Source organism: Malus sylvestris, chromosome 14 (assembly GCF_916048215.2).
Source record: "Malus sylvestris chromosome 14, drMalSylv7.2, whole genome shotgun sequence".
In the NCBI taxonomy this organism is placed as follows: Eukaryota; Viridiplantae; Streptophyta; class Magnoliopsida; order Rosales; family Rosaceae; genus Malus; species Malus sylvestris.
In genome coordinates this window covers 2105558-2125544 of record NC_062273.1, presented here as the reverse complement: position 1 = coordinate 2125544, position 19987 = coordinate 2105558, and the positions used below count along the sequence as shown (strand labels likewise).

At 36.5% G+C, this 19987-nt stretch overlaps 4 protein-coding genes across 5 annotated transcripts; 2 read left to right on the top strand and 2 right to left on the bottom strand.

The window, feature by feature from the left end:
• Positions 1-999: 999 nt before the first annotated feature.
• Positions 1000-1748, top strand: LOC126600717 (uncharacterized). Its single transcript, XM_050267351.1, has one exon. It carries the CDS (start codon positions 1056-1058, stop codon positions 1554-1556), a length of 501 nt encoding a protein of 166 aa, XP_050123308.1. The 5' UTR covers positions 1000-1055; the 3' UTR covers positions 1557-1748.
• Positions 1749-5227: 3479 nt separating this feature from the next.
• LOC126600714 (1-(5-phosphoribosyl)-5-[(5-phosphoribosylamino)methylideneamino] imidazole-4-carboxamide isomerase, chloroplastic-like) lies at positions 5228-8965 on the bottom strand. The gene is made up of 8 exons (XM_050267348.1): positions 8760-8965; positions 8604-8668; positions 8255-8462; positions 7764-7849; positions 7547-7648; positions 7063-7196; positions 6173-6221; positions 5228-5655 (listed from the first exon to the last, which is right to left on the bottom strand). Exons 1-8 carry the CDS (start codon positions 8884-8886, stop codon positions 5479-5481), a joined length of 948 nt encoding a protein of 315 aa, XP_050123305.1. The 5' UTR covers positions 8887-8965; the 3' UTR covers positions 5228-5478.
• An 867-nt stretch (positions 8966-9832) lies between these two features.
• Positions 9833-15401, top strand: LOC126600707 (uncharacterized protein At5g03900, chloroplastic-like). Of its 2 annotated transcripts, XR_007615552.1 has the most exons (15): positions 9833-10355; positions 10587-10694; positions 10763-10866; positions 10954-11037; positions 11183-11270; positions 11362-11427; positions 12343-12432; positions 12989-13054; positions 13279-13421; positions 13505-13591; positions 13674-13737; positions 13965-14108; positions 14573-14736; positions 14928-14986; positions 15089-15401. XR_007615552.1 is itself a non-coding variant. In XM_050267339.1 (14 exons), the coding sequence occupies exons 1-13, from the start codon at positions 9954-9956 to the stop codon at positions 14714-14716; spliced, it is 1590 nt and encodes a 529-aa protein (XP_050123296.1). In that variant the 5' UTR covers positions 9833-9953; the 3' UTR covers positions 14717-14736; positions 14928-15401. The 2 variants fall into 2 exon arrangements, 1 of the variants encoding a protein (XP_050123296.1); XM_050267339.1 differs by having other exon boundaries at positions 14928-15401.
• On the bottom strand, positions 15371-19153 carry LOC126600711 (uncharacterized). Its single transcript, XM_050267345.1, has 5 exons — positions 18836-19153; positions 17829-17964; positions 16998-17741; positions 16267-16459; positions 15371-15826 (listed from the first exon to the last, which is right to left on the bottom strand). Exons 1-5 carry the CDS (start codon positions 18910-18912, stop codon positions 15801-15803), a joined length of 1176 nt encoding a protein of 391 aa, XP_050123302.1. The 5' UTR covers positions 18913-19153; the 3' UTR covers positions 15371-15800.
• Positions 19154-19987: the final 834 nt, after the last annotated feature.

The window sequence follows — 19987 nt, the reverse complement described above, 5'->3', positions numbered from 1 at the left end:
ATCCTAATGGTCACGAGCATTAAGACACAAAGACAGTTAAATACAATGATTAATAATTCAAAGTATGCAAACATAATATCATAAGCAGTTAAATAAAAACTACATATTCATGCTAAGGCTCAAGGCATCGTCCTAGCAAAAGAAAGTCATAATTAAAATCAAAAGAGTTTTATTAAACTAGAAAAAGAATGAAAGCACCTTGTAAAATAAAGTCTGAAAATCTCTAAGCTTTTGCCAAATTCCTCTCTCCAATATTGCGTAAAGAAGAAGAAGGCCACGATGGCTTATTTATACTACCTAGAAAATCCAATCCTTTCTAGAAGGGACTTATAATAAAACTAAGAAACCAAATAAATTAAAATAAATTAAGAAACATAATACTAAATTGACTATGATAATTAGCCCAAAATCTGCACAGCCACATTGTGGACCCATATCTACTCCAAAACCGACCAAAAATAGCTAGATTTAAAGCTTGGACTATTATGAACACTTATCCAGAAGGCCATAAACCCATTAGAGGTCATCTTGGGCTAAAAAAAATCGCAATTAAGCCCAAAAAGTCACTTTATAGAACCGCACATTGCTTCTTTATTTCCTCACCAGAAAATAACCTTTTTGTGGAAAAATCTGATATTTTGATAGATTCAAGCTAAGCGACTCATGAATGTCCTCCAATTTGAATCACTTTAAAATTCGTCTGTTTGATCATGTTTTTCTTCAGAAGAAGTTGAATGTCCTATATTAAAAATATAAAGCAAAGTATTAAAATTCTATCAAAATAATTACCAAAACATACTAAAAATATTATAGTATATATAGTATAATATTGACTCATCAATCATAACTCTACAAGTTCATAGCTCAATGCTCAAAAAACAAAAAAGGTGGGGTCCAGGGAGAAACAGGGCATATCTGTAATATTGAGCAATATGAAGGGGAGGATTGTATCCATCTCCTTTATATACACCCCATCTATATTCCCACCACCCCACTCATAATACCCAACTTTTCTAACCACAGTTTTGTTTTCCAAGTTGTGATAAAACACAAGCATGGGGAATTGCTTGGTTATGCAAGAAAATGTTACAAAGATTATGAGACCTGATGGGAAGATCCTAGAGTACAGCGCAGACATGAAAGTTTACCAGGTGCTGTCGGAGTTTTCGGGGCATGCAATATCTGAGACGGCTCCAAACTACCAGCATCTCCGGCCAGACTCCAAGCTGCTTGGTGGTCACCTCTACTATCTCGTACCTCTCCCTTTGCCACCGCCCAAAAAGGCTTCCCAGAAGAAGGTGAGATTTTCGGAGCCTGAAGCCGAACGGCCTGAACCTGAACAAGAAACTAAAGTTGTAAGGATTAAGTTGGTTATAAGCAAGAAAGAATTGCAGGAGATGTTGACAAAGGGAGGAGTTGCAGTTCTTGATGAAATGGTTTCTCGGCTTCAAAGTGAAGAAAAAGGCATAGATAAGAGTAACAGTAACAGCTTCAACGTTGATGGTAACTGCGAAGGGTGGAAGCCTGCTCTCGAAAGCATACCTGAAGTAGTCTAGCAATAGTATAATCCTTAATATATGTAGCATTGTATCCTGATCCCTTCTACCAAAACGAAAAGGGAAAGAAGAAAAGAAAACAAGTATCTCTTCGCGCGCTTGATCGGTTTTCTGTAACATACATATAAAGTAAACAAAGATCCATGAAAAAGATTAGAAATACACAGCTTTTCTTTCCCTTCTCACATACAAGTTATTAATCCATTCTCTAATTGGTATGTTAATTCTAATAATAGAATCTGCAAGTCATTCAAAACCTTAGTCTCATGCATATCTCTCACGTACACAAGAAGTCACAACCAAGCCCCAAAAAAAAAGGAAAATGGAAAACAAAGCATGCAAGTGAAAAAACAGAAGGTTAATTAATTAGAGATGATTTAACCATGACCTAGCTAGAGATTTACTGCTTAAACTAAAGATTCGAATTTCCAGGAATTTTCATACAACTTTGTGGTAAAGAGGGGAAGAAATTGTCGCGTGACAACAAATATCAAAAGCGAGTAAGCAGCCATGTCAGGTCCAAATACCAACGAGCATGTAATATGATGAAAGCGTGATGTGGCAATTCATATATGACTCTATGAGTTGGCCCCTTAAGCTTCCAGCCTCACCTGCCAAATCACAAAAAAAGGTAGAAAAAAGAAATACAAAGCATATCTACTGGTTTGCCAAAAAAAAAAAAAAAAAAGCATATCTATTGTTCTCGGCATGCCAAAATAGTTATCATACACTCCTCCTGAATGAAAAAACGAGGAAGGATTACATTTTTTAAAGTGCTAATAACATTCAAATTATTACATATTGTGGTGGTGGTGGTGTTAGTCCTCCCATTAAGAAAGCCTCCGGAAACTTCCCATAATGGAATGATAGAATAAGTCCACTTGCTCCAGTAAAATTGCTTATGTGTGTGTGTCTTGTGGAAGAATAGCTTAAGTTACCTTTATTGTATTTCATATACCAATCGTGGTGGTTTTGGTAGCATTCCAGAGCTGATTTACTGCTGCTTAGGACTATTCTCTACCAATCGCCATCGTTTCACACTCTTAGGCATGTGAAAGAAAAAACGAAAGAAAACAAGAACTCCACAGGCTTAAATCCCCACCCAAATAAATGTTCCCTTGATACAGTAACCTAGCTTCCTGCACGGAAAAGAAGCACGCAAACTCTCTTGACTGGAAAAAAGAAGAGGAATTAGAACTTAGAAAAGATCCGGATGACAAAGAAAAACTAAGAAAGTCGATGAATTGAAAAGTTAATCCTTCCGGATTACTTTAGCATATAACACACCATTTGAGTCTCGTATCAAAAATCTTCTCAGCATTAGATTGTTTTATAATGGTGAAAAACTGATATAACTTGTAGAACACTGAAAATTAGTCTATACCTCGTTTATAAACCTTCGAGGGTTCAGCAATTTGCATAAGCTCGAGCCCTACGTAGAAACACCTAAACCTTCATATAAAGAAATCAAAACTATACAACAAGATACGAGACAGAAATTATAGCACCAGTTTTTAACTAAATGGATAACTGGAACTATTGTCATATGGAACACCAAGACATCCTCCCATATCTCACAACCGAAAATCTTATGTAGTGTGAACGAATTTGTACCCAAACAGACACACAGGGCGAGTCCTCGTTGCATCATTCTTACACTCAAAGTATGTAACATAACTCTAGGTAAAGGAAAGCCAAAACTACTTTTGCATTCAGTAATTCTCTGCTTAGAGGGTGAGTCTTGGCGCAACGGAAAGGTTCCACCTTTGTGACCGAAAAGGTCATGGGTTCGAGTCATGGAAACAGCTTCTTTGCTAAGCAAGGGTAAGACTACGTATAATAGACATTTATCTCCCGATACTCACAAAGCAAGGAGCCTTGTTAGCTTGGAGTTGCCCTTTTTTTCTAATAATTCTCTGCCTGTTGGGTTCAGTACAGTGTAAAACATTCAAATTACTAAGTATAAGGACACTCTATAAGAAGGACCAGCTGGACAGATAATATTGCAAATCATGCAGAAACTTATTAGCCAAGTTGTCCACTGAAGCGGTCTCTATCTACCCTTTATTTCCATATCAGCTTCTGAAAGAACAACCATAGGTCCCTCCTTGTTCATGGGAAACTAGATAAGGAAATAAAAGGTCCTACAAAAAAAGCACAAGTACTTTAGATTTCTTTATAGCACGTACTTGTGCTATTGGCATTTCAATTTCGGATTATAGTTACTGTTTCGTCTCACTAGGACATGTAATTTTCTTTAAAGAACAATCAGGAATAAAGGCCGCAGACTGACTTGGGCACCATTACTTATTTTTGCTTCCATCATAAAGCACTAGGCACACTGGGAGTAGCTTAGTTCAATATGTTGGTAGAAACGTGTCATGCAAGCAATACACAATGACATGCATTTCACATTTTAGTTAATATACTCACTTTTTATGCATAACTGAGTTTCTCAATTAGAGTGATGCCCTCCATCCACCTTGGCCATGGGAAATTGAAGGGGAAGTCTAGACAAATAATCCATATCTTGTACTTCCGGTATCTGAACTTGAGTGAAGCCCTCCATCCATCTTGGGAAATCATTTTTTTTAGAGGAGCTCCAACGGAGAGATGTAAAAACTATATTTATATTTTTGAAAGATGTAAATGAGAGTTCTACTTCAATGAGAAACATGTAAATTAGAGATTCCATTTATTTTTCTCTCTTTTATTGGCGGGATCCCCCACCAAAACATTTAAATTTAAGTTTTATTTACATTTTCAAACCAAGATGGATATTTTACATCTCTACATTGAAGAGTTTCCGGCCAACAAAAAATGTAAAATACACATTTCAAGGCATTTTGCATCTCTCATTGGAAACTACCCTCATTGATAATTAAAAGTACCTATTATATCCCAAAAAGCGGTTTTTCCTTGTTTCTTTCCTATTGCTAACAAATAAAAGAAGAAAATTCAATTTCCCTTCCCTTAGGAAAGATATGGGAAGTCATCTCCCTCAATTCATTTTCGCGTACCAAACATAGCATGCAAGTAAATGCAATTGATAATTGTACGTGACAAACTCGGAACTTCATTTTACTGAGCTTAAAATGACACAAAATCATAGGAAAAGTGTTATTCACACACCAATTTTTACCTCCCACACACTCTTGTTAATTTTTGGCCGTTGATCTTCTTCAATTCATTCGGTCCAACAACCGAAAATTGAGACAATGCGTGAGAAGTAAAAAAAAAAGTGTGAACAGCGCTTCCCAAAACCATATTGTACCCCTTGTTTCGATTACCAATTTACCAGACTTCATGTTGATTTAAGAAAAATCTGGTGTGTGCGCGTTTGTGCGGGTGTGAATGTTGATTTTATAAAGCTTGGACTTGCAAGCAAAAGAACCCACATACAGTAAAATACACAACCAAATGTATCCAGTTAAAGTTCACACGAAGGATGAGAGAGAATAACTTAACACCGTCCTCCAAAGAAATGAAACATGAAACACATGACTAACCCTCTCCATCAATACTCAGGTCCTGCATTTGTCCTTCATCCTAGATGGAAAGAAAGAGCTACCATCCTGGCTATATGCCAACAGGCCCGTATATCTCCAAATAACTCGAGAATTAGGAGACCGAAAGCAAAAGAAAAATCAAGTAAGAGTAGATGGGGAGGGGAGAAAAAAAAAGAGCACCCCAATCTTGATTTGTAACTCAAGGTCCCGACTCAGTTTCGGCACATTATCCTGGTGCAAATTTTCACTTCATTGGCCCCAAAAAATAATAGCTTCTACTCATAACTTACAAAGCGGCCTTTTATTTGAAGTTAAAGAGCTGAACTATCCTTTGCAATGTACTTTTTCTATATAAATAAGCCAGAATAACCTAGATGTCTACGTACTCAGAACCAAAAGATAGTAGAAATGCACTAAACAGTCAAGGCCTCCTGCTGGGCATGCCAAGCAACGACGTCTTTGTATGACAAGTTGCCTCCAAAAACATCCAAAGCGCTGCCAACAGTTACATCTACATGTCCCAGTCCCGCCACTTTTATCCTCTCTAAATCAGCCATTACAGTCACACCACCAGCATAAGTTACAGGAATCTGGCACCCAGAAACATATTATGTCAGTGATTTGAACAGGATGTATGATGCATGAACATAAGAATTTCTAAATCTCTGGTGAAACCTATGTTGATTCTCTACTACAACAGCAGTGAATCCCATAGGTAGCCCCAAGCTTTTTGGCTCAACGAGAAAAAATGAATTCTCAAGCTCGAGGGCTTTATACTGATGGTGGATACACATTTTAATCCACATTCAGTTAGTATAAAAATGATTTAGATGAAAACAATCGTTACTCAAAGAAAAGATGACAAGAATCATGGCTCAGTCCTTGTCTTTCCAAGGTCATCTATGTGAGGCTTAAAAACATATTTCTACTGATTGAACATAAATCAAACAACAGTAGTCTAAATAGAAATGTGGATAATAGGTTAGAGAAATTTCTTTTCAGTGCAATGACGAGATGGAGGTACATTTCCAGCAACCTATAAAATTTAAAAAACCGGAGCAGTTGGCAAAAGACATAAATGTGCCATTCTATTAATAGGTTACCAACCGGTGAATACTTTCCAAGCAATGCCACAAGCTCCTCATCAATTCCCAGCCTGCAATAAACAGAAATGAGATCATCCAGTTATAACTCAACGGATAAACAGAGTACATTTGTCCTTTTCAAATATTGGATGTCAGGTTGGGGGTGGGGGGATGGTACTCATGCCGATACGCAATTGCAAGCTTTCAACAATTATTGTTTAGTAATCAACTAAACATACGAGTAGTAGACCATCTGAAATAGGCAAATATATTTTCAGTATAGCAATTCCAAGAATTTAGGGCCAGCACCAAACTTCAAATGAAATTTATAGCAAAAGCTCAACTCAAAAATGGATCTTCTTTAAACTCGATCCATCAGACATGAAAGAAAAATAACATTATTGAAACTTAATCCATTCTTTACTTGATTAGTGAATTTAACTCAAAAGCGATCATAGTTTTATCTGTAAACAGAAGGAAATTCTTGATATCAGAAAAAGCGTCAACGGGAACAAGGATCTAGGAAAGAGAAAGGAAAAGAAAAGCATCTATCTATAACTCAATGCATGGAATTCATGGACCTTTCTTTAAAAAATTTATTTCTCAGTTCTCATAACGATGAGCACAAAGAGCAAAAGCCCTGAATAAATTTCTCAGGCAAGGAGAACAAGTTTAATTTTATTATGAAAAATCATTTTCCTTTAACTAATAATTATAGTCAAAGGCGAATTTGAACCACATTATTGCTAGACATTATGAAGCTTAGCCTACTCCCTCCCCCTTAGTGTAGATAATATCATTTGTTCCAAAAAAATAAAAAAATAAATAATTATAGTCAAAATCTCTTTTAAGGCGTTAAAATTATAAAATTATTTTTGGTAATGAAATAAAATGGCAACATATATGACTTACTTTTTCCCTTCAACATCAACACCATGTACCAGAAATTCGTCTGCATAGTTGGCAAGAAAGTTCAATATTTCCTCATCAAGATTCACATCACTAAACTTCTGCCATCTATCTGTGACGATTGCATATCTACCATCCTGCACACATTAAAAACAATTCATATATGCACATTAAGACCAACATGTAAAAGTGTACAAAAGAGGCAGTTGAAAATGCTGAAGGAGAAAATTACAAACAAGAAAAACTCTTTCTTAACAATTCCATAGTTTAGTGTTGATTCTGAAGATTTGCAATTCTCTTAAAATTGTCACTCTAGTCAAACACCACCATTATGATCTAAGTTTTCACTAAACTCAGATTACAATGAATCGAATACACATAAAAATTGCTTAAGAGTTAAGTAAATAAATAACTCAGCTTAGCCCTGAAAAGAAAATAAACACATAGATAATGACAAAGGAGGTTTGATTCTTGCTTGGCCTCATACCCTCTTTCTGCAGCTAAGGTCTAAAACAAGCCCTTCTTTTCCAACAACAAGAACAAGATCTTTAAGCCTTTCAAGGTCCATTTGTCCATTGTTAAATACATACTGCAAAGAAACCACGACAAATGTAAAGAAATGATTTCGTGAAACAATTTGATCCAAATCAGTCCTCTTAATTAACATATAGATGTAAAAGGGTGACGAAAGGGTAGCAACTTACGGAAGTGACAATGACATGGCTAGCCCCTTCTTCTATGTAATTCAAAGAATTTTCTGAATTGATCCCACCTCCTACTTGCAAACCACCTAGATTATACCAGTCCTCGCAGCAAGTTCAGCAGAGGAAAATCTGTAAGTTTCAAACATATCATCAACAATATAGATTAAAGTGAAACAGCATACTCCTAAGGCACTCAACTTACTTGAAAAATCTCAGAATCTGCAGTATTATCAGACACGGATGTTTTTGCAAAAGTGCTAAAGTATCTGATGCTGGGTAATAATCTTTTAATCTAATTCACACTCATATCACCACCCATATTTACTTCTTAAACTCTATATCGAAAGTTCGCAACTGAGAGAAAATCCAATAAGAATCACTTTTCGAACATTAACAGAATAAATACTAGAAGACAATTTAAATCATTTGATCCGAAAATCGATTAACAGCATCAGAATCTACAAGAACAGGAAGGAAGGCAATGGACCCACCAGGATAGGCATGCAAAGCTTCAATGGCTGCAGCTCTACTCAAAGGGTCAGCTCCAAGCATGATAACATGACCACCTGTAAGCCCATCTTCTTTATACATCTTTGCATACTCCGCTGCAGACTTATCCGACACAAAATTGGTAACAAGAACCGACCCATCATCCTTCAAATCAGAAAGGGTAGACCCAACAATTTGTTTCACTTTCCCCTGAAGCAAAAATCAACATAACAATCACAGAAATCCCAAAAGAAAGATAATTAAGCTCGTCACAAAAACGAATATAACCGATTCACAGAAAACCCCAATTGATTCGGAAGCATGAATTTTGATAAACTGAAGTTGTAGTACCATGTGTATGTCAATGCAAGGCCGGAAGCGAACGGCGCAGCGGATCGAAAGCCGCCGGGTAAAACCTGCACCAGAAAATGGGAAAATGCGCGTTGAACTGGATGAAAAGGGTAAATACGAAAGTAGGAGCAGAAACGGAAGCAGAAGTTTACTTACTGGACGCCATGGAAGGTCTGGCAGTGAAACTTTTACGGTTTGCCGCGCCGAAAATTGAAGAGCTCGGAGGTCTGTGAAGTGTACGGACATCGGAAGAGAAAGCGGCATTGAAGGTCCCAACTTTCATTCTGCTTCTGCGCCAAAGTTTGGATTTTTTTGCTTTTCTCAGTCCAGGTTGAAGATCAACAGAAGAGTAGGATGCCGAGTGAATTGGGTCGACGGGGTGTTTATGTCAAATTACTGTTTCGCCCCAAGGTTTGGGGGTTCTTTTTCAAATGCATATTTTAAAAAATAATAATAATAATTGTTTCTTAACTTTCACACAATTGGAGTAATAGTTTTTCACCCAAAAATTTGTTGGCGTTGATCCTTTAACTTATCAAAATATATGATTATTTTCATCAACTCCGTTAGAATTTTTTTCAAAACAAGTCAGGTATCATGCACACGAGGCTAAATCAATAAATAAATATGGATAAATAAAAATATATGTAGCAATAATACTTTAACTTTAACGCAATTGAAGAAATAATCACTCAATTTTAGCATGGTTCTTCAATTTTAATCAAATTATTGTAATTATTCTTTCAACATAACTTATTTTGACGAAAAATATCATAGATGCACGTTTTAATGACTTACATAATTAATAGTCATAAATTTTTAGTTAAATGACCATTTATCTAGAGAATTTTAACAAAAAACTCCCGGTACTATTCACTTTAACGAAAAATCACATTTTACACAAAAAAGTCAATCATAGTACTATTCAATTTACCTTTTATTTTGTCTTTATCGTTAAAACTTAAAGTTTTCAAGTCATATTCATTAGTTTTTCTTTTATCTATAAAACTTTAACGAAAAGTTTACAGTATTGTTTACTTTAACAAAAAATTATATTTTTACACTAAAAGTTCAATCATAATATTATTCACTTTACCATTTATTTTATCTTTATCATTAAAATTTAAAGTTTTTAATAATATTTGATATTTGGAGAGAGAAAAATTCACAAATGAACTCTTATCCCTTCACATCATCCGACTAGGACATGACCGTAATTTCACCAGCTTCATATCGTTCATCCCAAGTCCATTTCGAAGCTCTCCAATTCTGAGCCACTCGCCAAGAATTCCATGGCCACAGCAACTTAGCAAAACCCACCCAACTCCCGAACGAAAATTCAACCCGTCGATGGCGTCGATAGCCACCTGCTTCACCCTTCCGCCGAAGCACCACTGTCCTCGCCCTCGCATCTTCAAATCCTCACTCCTCCCCAACCCTCCCAGAACCTTCCGTCTCCACCCGACGCCCATTTTCCCGGGATTTGGCGCCAAGTTTCGGGAATCTAGAGTTTCTGTGTCAGCTGTGAAGTCGGGTCTAGACGCCGCCGCCGCCGCCGCTGCAATCAGGCCCGGTGGCGCTGTGGAGAGCGATAAGTTGCCTTCCGATGTGAGGAAGCGAGCGATGGAAGCTGTGGACGCTTGTGGAGGGAGAGTGACGATTGGTGACGTGGCTGGCCGGGCTGGGCTCAAGCTTAACGAAGCTCAGAATGCTCTGCAAGCTCTCGCTGCTGACACTGAAGGATTCTTGGAGGTACTTTTAATTTCGGAAAGTTCTGAACTTGTTAGTTGTTTCCCAAAATGCTTGCTAAGAAAATGATGGGGTTTGTAGGTTTGTTTAGTTATTTTAAAAAATTTGTGAACTTGGAGTCGTTTTCGAAAATGTTTGTGAAGAAAATGTATGGGGTTTATAGGTTAGTTTAGTTATTTTCACAGATTGTGTTTGTGGTGAGTCCAATTTTTGTTTTCAAGATGGTCCCAACAGGTTTCGGATGAAGGCGATGTGCTCTATGTTTTCCCCAAGGATTATCGGGCGAAGCTTTTGGGAAAATCGCTTAGAATGAGAGTTGAGCCTGTGCTTGAGAAGGCAAAGGTAGTAACTTTGTGGAATTTTTGGTTATAATGTTTGGCAATTGGAACTAACATAATGCATTTTGACAGGCTGGGGTTGAGTACGTAGCGAGGGTTTCATTTGGAACTGCCCTAGTTGCTTCCATTGTTCTTGTTTATACTGCAATTGTTGTTGCTCTGTCTTCTGGTAGAAGGTAAGTTTCCATGGTATTGTTATTATCTCTATTGTTAAATAATTTCTATTCTGGGCAGGATGGTTGACACTAGTGTTTTGGTTACAGTGAAGATGACAATCGTGGAAGACGTGGAGGAAGGTCGTATGATTCAGGGTTCTCTTTTTACATGAATCCATTTGACCTCTTTTGGTAATACCTTCTTCTTACTTGTTAAGTACGCTTTTTCATAATGTTTTTCATAATTCTGTGGAACGGTTTCAGGTTTAATTATATTAGTTGTTGGAACTTGTAAGAGACTTTTGCTCACACCTTGTTTACCTTTTATTTCATGAAGGTTCTGGGATCCATATTACTCTAGGAGGCGGCGAGTACAAACAGAACGAGTACAAACAGATGATAACAAGATGAATTTCGTTGAATCTGTATGTGATGGATTTAATCATTCTTTTTCTGTTGTCTCTTTGCTAGGTTTGTATTTGAAGAAAGTATTGACTTTATGATGTTGTCTTTTAGATTTTCTCATTTGTATTTGGCGATGGTGATCCAAACCAAGGAATCGAAGAAGAGAGATGGAAGTTGGTAATAATTGAGCACTGAGTTCAGTGGTTCGTTGCTTTCAACAATTTGTTTCATTTCATTGGTTGTGTTTGTATGCTTTTATATGCAATTAGATTTATTTCTTGTCAGGGTAAACTAGAATATAGGGGTATATATAACTCTCTCTCTCTCTCTCTCTCTCTCTCTCTCTCTCTCTCTCTCTCTCTCTCTCTCTCTCTCTCTCAATCAATCAAGCTACATGTACATAGTACCACCTCTTAAAATCTTCCATGGACCTTTTTGGCTTGACTTTTGAAATAGGATATGGTATTTTGTCATAGGTTCTTGTGTGAATCCTTGATTTAATATTTCGAAAGAATATACAGGAGTTTATGACTTTTGTTGAGGTCATATATATGTGTGTGTGTGTGACCTCATTCATGTGTATATGTAAAATCCAAAACAAGGAAAGAATAAAAGGAATTGTTAGGTTAAAGTAATGTGCTGAATTCATTTATGACATTATTTGTTATAAGGGTGGAAGTTGTAGAATTGTGGATTGCGTAATTGGCGGATAGCTTTTAGACTAGATCAAAGATCAAAACATAAGAACTGCACTGGTCTTGTGCTTGGGAATTGTCGTGATTATTTTGAAACTTTTGTTACATCCCCAAAGCTCTCTATAAACTAGATGATGTGATATTGGAAAATATAAGATTTTCACAAATACTGAAGGTAGTTGGGGATCCTCTCTCAGAAACTGTTGTCCACCTATAGTAAAGTCCTCAAACTTTTTTATTGTAGAATCCTTGGTTGTGTGACTCTATGTCTTATTCCTAAAGTTTGATAATCTGTTGCTACTTGTTATCTTGGAACTGTTATTTTGATTGTCATTAAAAATCATGATAGATATGTATATGTGTAATGACAAAATTATCCCTTGAAATTTAAATTCAGATCGGACAATACATATCCTCTAAAGGTGGGGTTGTTGCAGCTGAAGAGCTTTCTCCATATCTTGATATAGAATCTTCAAGGGAAACTCTGGTAAATATTTTGTTTTTGGTTGTCATGCTCGTTTGTAATTCCCAACTCTTGATGTAATGGAGTTTTCTTTTGTATTTGGAGAATTTGTACTAGTTCCGGCTGAGATTGGATTATTGTTTGATGGTTAATAGCAGGCACTTGCATCCATTGGTTAGTTAATTGAACACATTAGAATACGGCATGCGTCGTCATTTCATGATGCTCTATGGTTTGACCTTTAATATGAAGTTTCATTTGTAAAATCCAATCACATTTGCATAGTTCCTCATAAGAGGCTCGAACTGGAATTGTTCTTTTACACAGTGTTTCCAAACTTCATACTCAATAGTGTAGATAATCGTGATCTTTTGTTTATTTCTTTATAAAGGAAAAAGCTCCAAACAACTGTTGAGGTCACTTATATGGTTTATTGTGCAGTTTGGCTCTTTATTGAGCACATCAATCCGTTAAACTCTTCAAGGCCTTGAAAATTTTCAGTTTCTTTTACTATATTCAGCATTTTTCTTTTTATTCATTATCATGCTGCTTGACATTTTTTACTTTCCGTTAATTTCAGAATGATGAAACATACATCTTACCTGTTCTTTTACGGTATGAGGGTCAGCCTGTTATAGATGAAGAGGTATGTTTAACGTTTTTGTTTTCTAATAAATGGCTTATATTTCTTCTTCTTTCTCCGTAAATATATAGGAATTGGAACTGTTGGATAAATATGCTTATGTTTCCTTGGGCCTGGTACATGATTGCAATTTCACAAATCATTCCGTCTCTATATTGGATTTCATTACGCAGATGGAAAGATATAATATTAAGTAGTCATTCATAGAAAAATTGGTTATGATGCAGGGAAATATTCTGTACCAGTTTCCATCTCTACAGCGCACAGCATCTTCTCAGAGGAGTGGAAGGAAGGAATATGTGGGGAGAAGATGGGCTGATTTTGTTGGAGGGGTTAACAAATTTTTCCAGGAGAAGAAATGGCAATTCAGGTCCTTTATATGATTGCTGTTGCTGATTATATTGTGAATTCATTGGGAAATTAAAATGAAACAATTAAGTTTTCCGTTTGCAGTAACACTACCGTTTCTGAAAGAGCAATGGTCGCTGGACTTGGTGGACTTAATTTATTTGGGGTTATCATTCTTGGAACCATCTTAAAGTATGTCTGACTTGAACTTTGTATTTGCTTTGATTGTTTTTACTCTATATTGCTCTGATGACCACCACTTTCTTATTTGAAGGGATACTAGAATTGCACCAGCTGGTTTTATTAAGTTCGTTTCTAGCATATTTCCACTACTTCAGGTATGATTTTATTTCAAATAAATTAAAGTTCCCTACTTGCAATTAAGAATATGTACTTTTTCTGTTAAATGGTTGGCTCACATGCAATCCTTTTCTTGAATAGTGGAGAGTGATCCCTCTTATGAAGCTCTTCCTATACAAAGGGAGAGCATTTTTTTTACAACGACCTGATTAAGTCCTTGGGCTCTATTGGGTTTGATTTTATCTTGTCTCACAATTATTTGCAGATTTATGCTGGTTCTTTCTTTGCAATTCCTTTGTTGCGGTGGTTCGTCCTGCTTAAGACAAACGCTGACATAGAAAAAAGAAATAAAGCAAGACAGCAGTGTGCTCAATCCCTTGAATTGCCAGATATCTCACTTAGAAGAAAGGTGTGCTTCTTTAGAATTTTGTCTTGATCAATCGTTTCTGTCTCAACTTCACATGTGTGCTTTGTAATTATTTAAATTTGCACTCACACACTAGTTAGTAGGGGAGAGTTATCAGATCAATAAAAAGAAATATCACCTATTGCTAATCAAGCCCTCTCTCGGTGATTGCATTGCCATTGGACTGAAAATTAAGTTAAAACATACTAGTCCAACGAGGCTGCATTTATTAACTGTTGTAAGATGTGAAGTTTCAAACTAAAATAGCATAGTATTCTTCAATTGAATGCTCACGTGAGGTTGTCTTAGGGTGTAAGGTATAGGATTTGTCATAAGGTAATCCTGTACTTGTCGATGTAAAGCCAACTGAAATAAAGAAAAAGGAACAAAGAACAAAAACTAGATTAACTTTGTTCTTTCAATGATTAAAACAATATTTACTTATATTTTTCTATATGATGTTTCAGCTCCTCAGTGCTCGGGACATGGCCCAAAAAACATTCATAGGGCAGGATAGAATTGTATATAGTACGGACAAGGATTTGGTTGAGCAAGACTATGAGGCCCAAGAATGGGATAAGAGATTTCGAGAAATAGAGAAGTCAGATTGAGAACAGGCTACCATTTCTTGGTAAGTTTATACATTTCTTCCCTTGGATGAAAGTACTAATTGCTTATCTAGGTATGAAAGTACTAATTGTTTATCTCTAAAACTTAATAGTTATAAGGCGAGGATTCAAGAACGCAAGGGATGCTAATTAGTAAATCTCGTCAAAATGTTTCTTTCACTTGCTGATTAGCCGATTATATGTTTTGTTACAGGCACTGGAGCTACTGGTGATCTTCAAGCAGTCGATTGGCAAGCTTACGCGCTCTTGGTGGTATTTGCATTTGTTTGAAGTGTAAATAAAAGATTTCAGGTGGACAAAAACACTACCTATGAAAGAATTTATGGATAACAGGGCTCACGTATAATTTTTCAGGATCCCCTTATGTCTGCAATTTGTTGAATCGGACACAGGTAGCATTCCGCGGCGGTGAATGTCACCCGGGAGGCAAAAAGAAGGGGCGATACCGGCTTCTCGCTCGTTACCTTTGTTCAGTGAACTAGTGACATACTGATTGTTAGAAACAAGTGCAACACAGTGGAATCTTAACATACGATTTTTGCTGGGCATTCGTTTTCATTTTTCGCATAAACTTACGAGACACGATAGCAATCTCATACTTTGTCATGACATTACCAATTTTCCTCCAGATAAAAGTATTTAAGTGGATCTTCCACGCCAATCAAAATGCAGATTTTGGTTATTGTGACTGAAAAATGATGGATCGACGCCGCTGTTCTATCAACAATTGCAGTTTCAGACCAAATACAACATAATCACTCGAGAGTACCAACACAAATTTACACACTGCTGAAAGAAAACCATTATACTGGCTCCAACGGCCCCAGTGTTCTTGACAATACAGTAGAACCGACGATCACACAAAACCAATACATCCGACAGACATTCACTCTCGGAAAAATGGTACGATGCACATCGGTGCAAAATTTCTCCGAGTTTGAATAGTGTTGGCATCCGACCATGATGAGGGTCAGATGGCGAAAAAGCAGTTCTTTCCATGTTAAAAAGTCTTGAGAAAACCCTTTACATATACAGATTGTTGAGTGTACCCAAACCTCGAATGTCTTTAAGCAAGCCGGGACACCAGTATGCCTGCGTGACGAGCAGAGTTTCAGCCTCATTCATATTAAAACGATATATCGCTACCAGTTGAACAATCACCGACTGTTGTAATCAATGTAAAAACTGTAAACACTCGTTGTTAATGTCAAAACCTACTTGTATATTATGATCTTCCGACAATGATATACGATAAAAAGGTCGTACCCAGTGCACAAGCGCGTATCCCCGGATCCTAACACTATATATATATATATGAAGAGTCGGTTTTATGTCATACTTCCTTAACAGATACTTCGGTGATCATAGAAGAAATAGCATAATAATCGTATTTCTAGTTTGTTCTTTGGGCTAACAACCTACTAGTTTTACTTCAATAAATAAAAATGGTAATCATTTAGTTTGAATGACAGCTAAATGTAGTTAACAATGTAAGACGCACTGCGGAAAAATAATAAGGAATCTGTCCTCACCTAAAATAATGAGCGTAAGTAGTATTATCAACACCACTTGAATAGAATGCCGCTGAACTTGAATGTGATAAGGTGATCTTTCATATCTTGCCCTAAATACACCAAGCCAGGTCCGTAAGTACATTACTTTTGTCCGAATCCCCATACCCAACTCTTTGAAATTTCTATACAACCACGGTCCCTGATGCTGACCCTGTCAAGGACAAGCAAACCAATAAGCATCTAGGCTGAAGCATAGAAAGCCAAACCAAGTTTTCCATGACGAACTGAATCAGGACACAGAGCGGAATCAGATATAACCACACAACAATCTCCTTTCGGAACACTGAAAATTTAAAACAACTTACAAGTATCCTTCTTTGATCTCAAGTCACAGCTATCAGCTATTTACTAAAGAAGAAATATGAACTATTGAACATGCAATACTTAACTGAATTGGAAAATTCAAGAACTTAATTATCCAAGAAAGGAAAACTTGATGCTTGAATTACAGATTTGAGAGTAATAGAAGAGTTGTGAACAGTTAAAAAGTTTCTAATTTCCAATTGCCAAGACACTTTTTTTATGTAAATAAGTATTTGCACACTTTGTATAGTAGTTTTATCAGTGCAAATAAGTATCATACATGGGTAGAAGATCTTCCTTAATCCTTACTGCACCAACTCTACGAACAGTTATTTGCAAGAAAAACCATTATAAACATTTGGCATCACTACAACAACTGTAATTACCTGTGCACCATGAGAAACACCAGTACTTGATGGGGAATGACTTTGTTCTTCTCCATCTTTAAATCTCTTTGTATAGCTCCCAGTTACCCTACTCCCATAAACACTCCATGCCGTATTCAAGAACCCAAATACGTTTGTTCTGCTGAAGCTTTCAGGTTTGGCTTCGTTAGCTTCCAGATCCCAACTCTCACCACCTCCATATCTGTTACAAGAGGTCTCTGGAAAAGAATCTGTAAAGTCAGATTTCAACCTTGTACTGCCAATGTCCCAACTCCCACCTTCACCGAATCTGCTATAAGAACCAACTTTCCTCAAGTTATTCTCCTTGATAGATTCAATAACACGGTCCACATGTGCCACTCCATTCGTATTCAAGTCCTCAATTTCTCTGTTTTTGTCCTCAACGATACCAGAAGTGCCGTCTTTAGCATTAGATGTGGTTGGATCAAGAAATCTTCTCAAGATACTGTTGTCTTCCACTTTTTGACAATCAGTGGGCTCGGCATTATTTCCCCCAGAAAGGAACAATGCCAAACCATCTCTATCTTGTTCATTCAAGTTAACCCACTCTGTATTTCTCATGAGATCATCTCCTATAGCTGTACCCTCCAAGCTCTTCTCCACATAAAGTATGTGTTCCCTAATGGCTCCTATAAACTGTTTGTGTCTTGAAATTACATCCTCCCAATTTTGAGACCTTCCTGCCATAGCTGAAAAGCTTACTGCTCTTTCAAAATCTTCCAACTGGCAGGAGAGAATCACTAAAACCTAACTAAACCAAAAATTAAAAAAAATGAAGAAAAAAGAGTTGAGTTGTACAAAGATTACCACCTGCCACTTTGCAGTTTCAAGTGTTGTAGCAAGATCACGTTTGTGATAATCTATTGACACACGTAACTTTGGGTCTGGACAGTCACCTTGAACAAGACTGAGCTCATGCAGCAGAGAGCGGAAAACCGATTCCATCCTAAAATTTAAAACACCAAAACAAAAACAGCATTGGTTTCAGGGAATGTACAGTTCATAAGCAATTCAACATAATAAAACACAGAACACCAAATCCAATAGCAATCCACAACAAAAAAAAAAGTTACTTATGCTTATACAGCAGTGAGTTATCAATCTGTAAGCTCCTTTATTTTTCGAAAAAGCAAAATATTGAAGATAGTAAAAATGAGCAGGAGAGTTGGCGAGTCGCAGTTAAAGTTTATTTGTTACTGTCATTTCTCGAAAGCTGATGTTCTATATTGACAAAGTTTCAGAGAGACGGGCCAAACGTTCCAACACCGGCATTGTCCTCAACTTAACCACCTGCTAGCCCGGCAGGAGTGGGGTGTTATCCTGAAAGGTCTCGGTGTAATTAGAAATACAACCACGTACTTATAAGTTGTAAATTATTTTGTTAAAGTCCCGCTGTTAGAATTTCCAACACGCTCCCTCACGTGGGACCATATTCCACATCGGGAAAGGAAAGACAAGCACGTAAATACTGCACACTTGAACTTTTCGAGTAGCTCGACAAGCATAAGAAAAATTAGTATTGATGCATATGAAGTCCCATTTGTGAAAGACAACATTACTCAAACCAAACAAAAATCTTCAACAAAAAAATTAAATTCTGATGCCAACATTCTAACATAGCTCAGAAATCAAGTTCATCAACACAAACATTTCAAAAATTATAACTTTTCACCTTTTTTTTTTATTAACTTTCTTCCCAACCCAAAAAATTAAGTCAAGATTTTTGCTTCTTTTCCTCCCAAAAGCAAGAAGAACACTTCCAAATTCCAATACATATTAAAATTAAAAGAAGGGAAAAAAGGGAGGAGAAAATGAACCTGTCAGCGGAATCTTGGACGACTTCGGCTGCGGAGAACAGAGGGTCCGACTCCCATTGGTGCAAGCTCGACGCCATTATTTTCTATTTATTTTGTTTTTTACGATCACCTCCAAATAGAAAGTTGCAGTATTTATTCACATAAAAATAAAAAATTTAATTTCAAATGTCGAATAAGAAATTGGGATTTTAGGGTTTAGGGTTACAGAGATGCCCGAAACGGACACGAAAGGTGTTCGTTAAAATGTCGGAACGAGAAACTTTTTTGGAGCGTAAGGATGGACGGTACGGACGAGATCCTCTCCGGATCCACAATCCGAAAATCAATTAATCGTGGCTGTACAATCAATTTTTTTTAAGAATTATTTATATTTAATTTTAAATAAAATAATTTCTAACTGTACAAAGAATAAACACAATTGATTGATCTTTCATATTTTCACAAAAAGAATCGGAGATAATCCTATTCCGGAAGGTACCAGAGTGTCATGATTGATCACACAATCAGCTTCCACCACGGCATTAAGCCAGTTTGGAAGTCCTTATAAAATAATTAAAAGCATTTTCATATCAACTAAAGCGATTCTAATTACATTTAGCAAAAAAAAAAAAGTGCTTTTTGGATTCAAAAAGTTATTTGGATGTTCGTGTAGAAAAAAAAAACATTTTAACTGCTTTTCAATGTGCTTCTAATTGATGTGAGAGATCGTTTGAAAGTGTTTTTAAAACGACTGAAAGTGACGTTGGTGAAAGTGTTTTTTGGTTTCAAAGGAACTGGAACAGAAAGCACTTCAAGTGTTTTTTCAGGATTCACTTACAATTTTACTAAGAATTGATTACCAAAGCACTCTCATAAAAATCTTTTTCAATCATTTTAAAAACACTTTAAAAAAAACCTGAATCCCCTTTACTAGAAGTGATGGGCCTATGTGTTTTAAAGAAGTTCCAAGCCCATTGTCTATTGTTGAGCACTTTAATTTGGAAAATATTATTCTCCTTTTCTTTCGGTTAGTAAGTTCCGAAAACATTTTGCAAGAGTCATGATTTCCTACCGATAAAATTGGATTTTGACATCTCTATGGATATTATAGTACATGGGTCCAACTGTAATTTACAACAATGAGGTATGAGAAGCTACTAATCAAGTGGTCCA

Coding starts and splice junctions, on each gene's coding strand:
- LOC126600717 (XM_050267351.1), top strand. CDS start 1,056: ATGGGGAATTGCTTGGTTATGCAAGAAAATGTTACAAAGATTATGAGA.
- LOC126600714 (XM_050267348.1), bottom strand. CDS start 8,886: ATGAAAGTTGGGACCTTCAATGCCGCTTTCTCTTCCGATGTCCGTACA. Junction 7,649..7,763: donor GCCATGTCATTGTCACTTCC/GTAAGTTGCTAC, acceptor GTTTCTTTGCAG/TATGTATTTAACAATGGACA. Junction 5,656..6,172: donor TGCTTGGAAAGTATTCACCG/GTTGGTAACCTA, acceptor TCTGGGTGCCAG/ATTCCTGTAACTTATGCTGG.
- LOC126600707 (XM_050267339.1), top strand. CDS start 9,954: ATGGCGTCGATAGCCACCTGCTTCACCCTTCCGCCGAAGCACCACTGT. Junction 11,428..12,342: donor AAGAAGAGAGATGGAAGTTG/GTAATAATTGAG, acceptor ATTTAAATTCAG/ATCGGACAATACATATCCTC. Junction 13,055..13,278: donor AGCCTGTTATAGATGAAGAG/GTATGTTTAACG, acceptor GTTATGATGCAG/GGAAATATTCTGTACCAGTT.
- LOC126600711 (XM_050267345.1), bottom strand. CDS start 18,912: ATGGCGTCGAGCTTGCACCAATGGGAGTCGGACCCTCTGTTCTCCGCA. Junction 17,965..18,835: donor GTCCAAGATTCCGCTGACAG/GTTCATTTTCTC, acceptor TTTAAATTTTAG/GATGGAATCGGTTTTCCGCT. Junction 15,827..16,266: donor ACTTACGCTCATTATTTTAG/GTGAGGACAGAT, acceptor CTCGTCACGCAG/GCATACTGGTGTCCCGGCTT.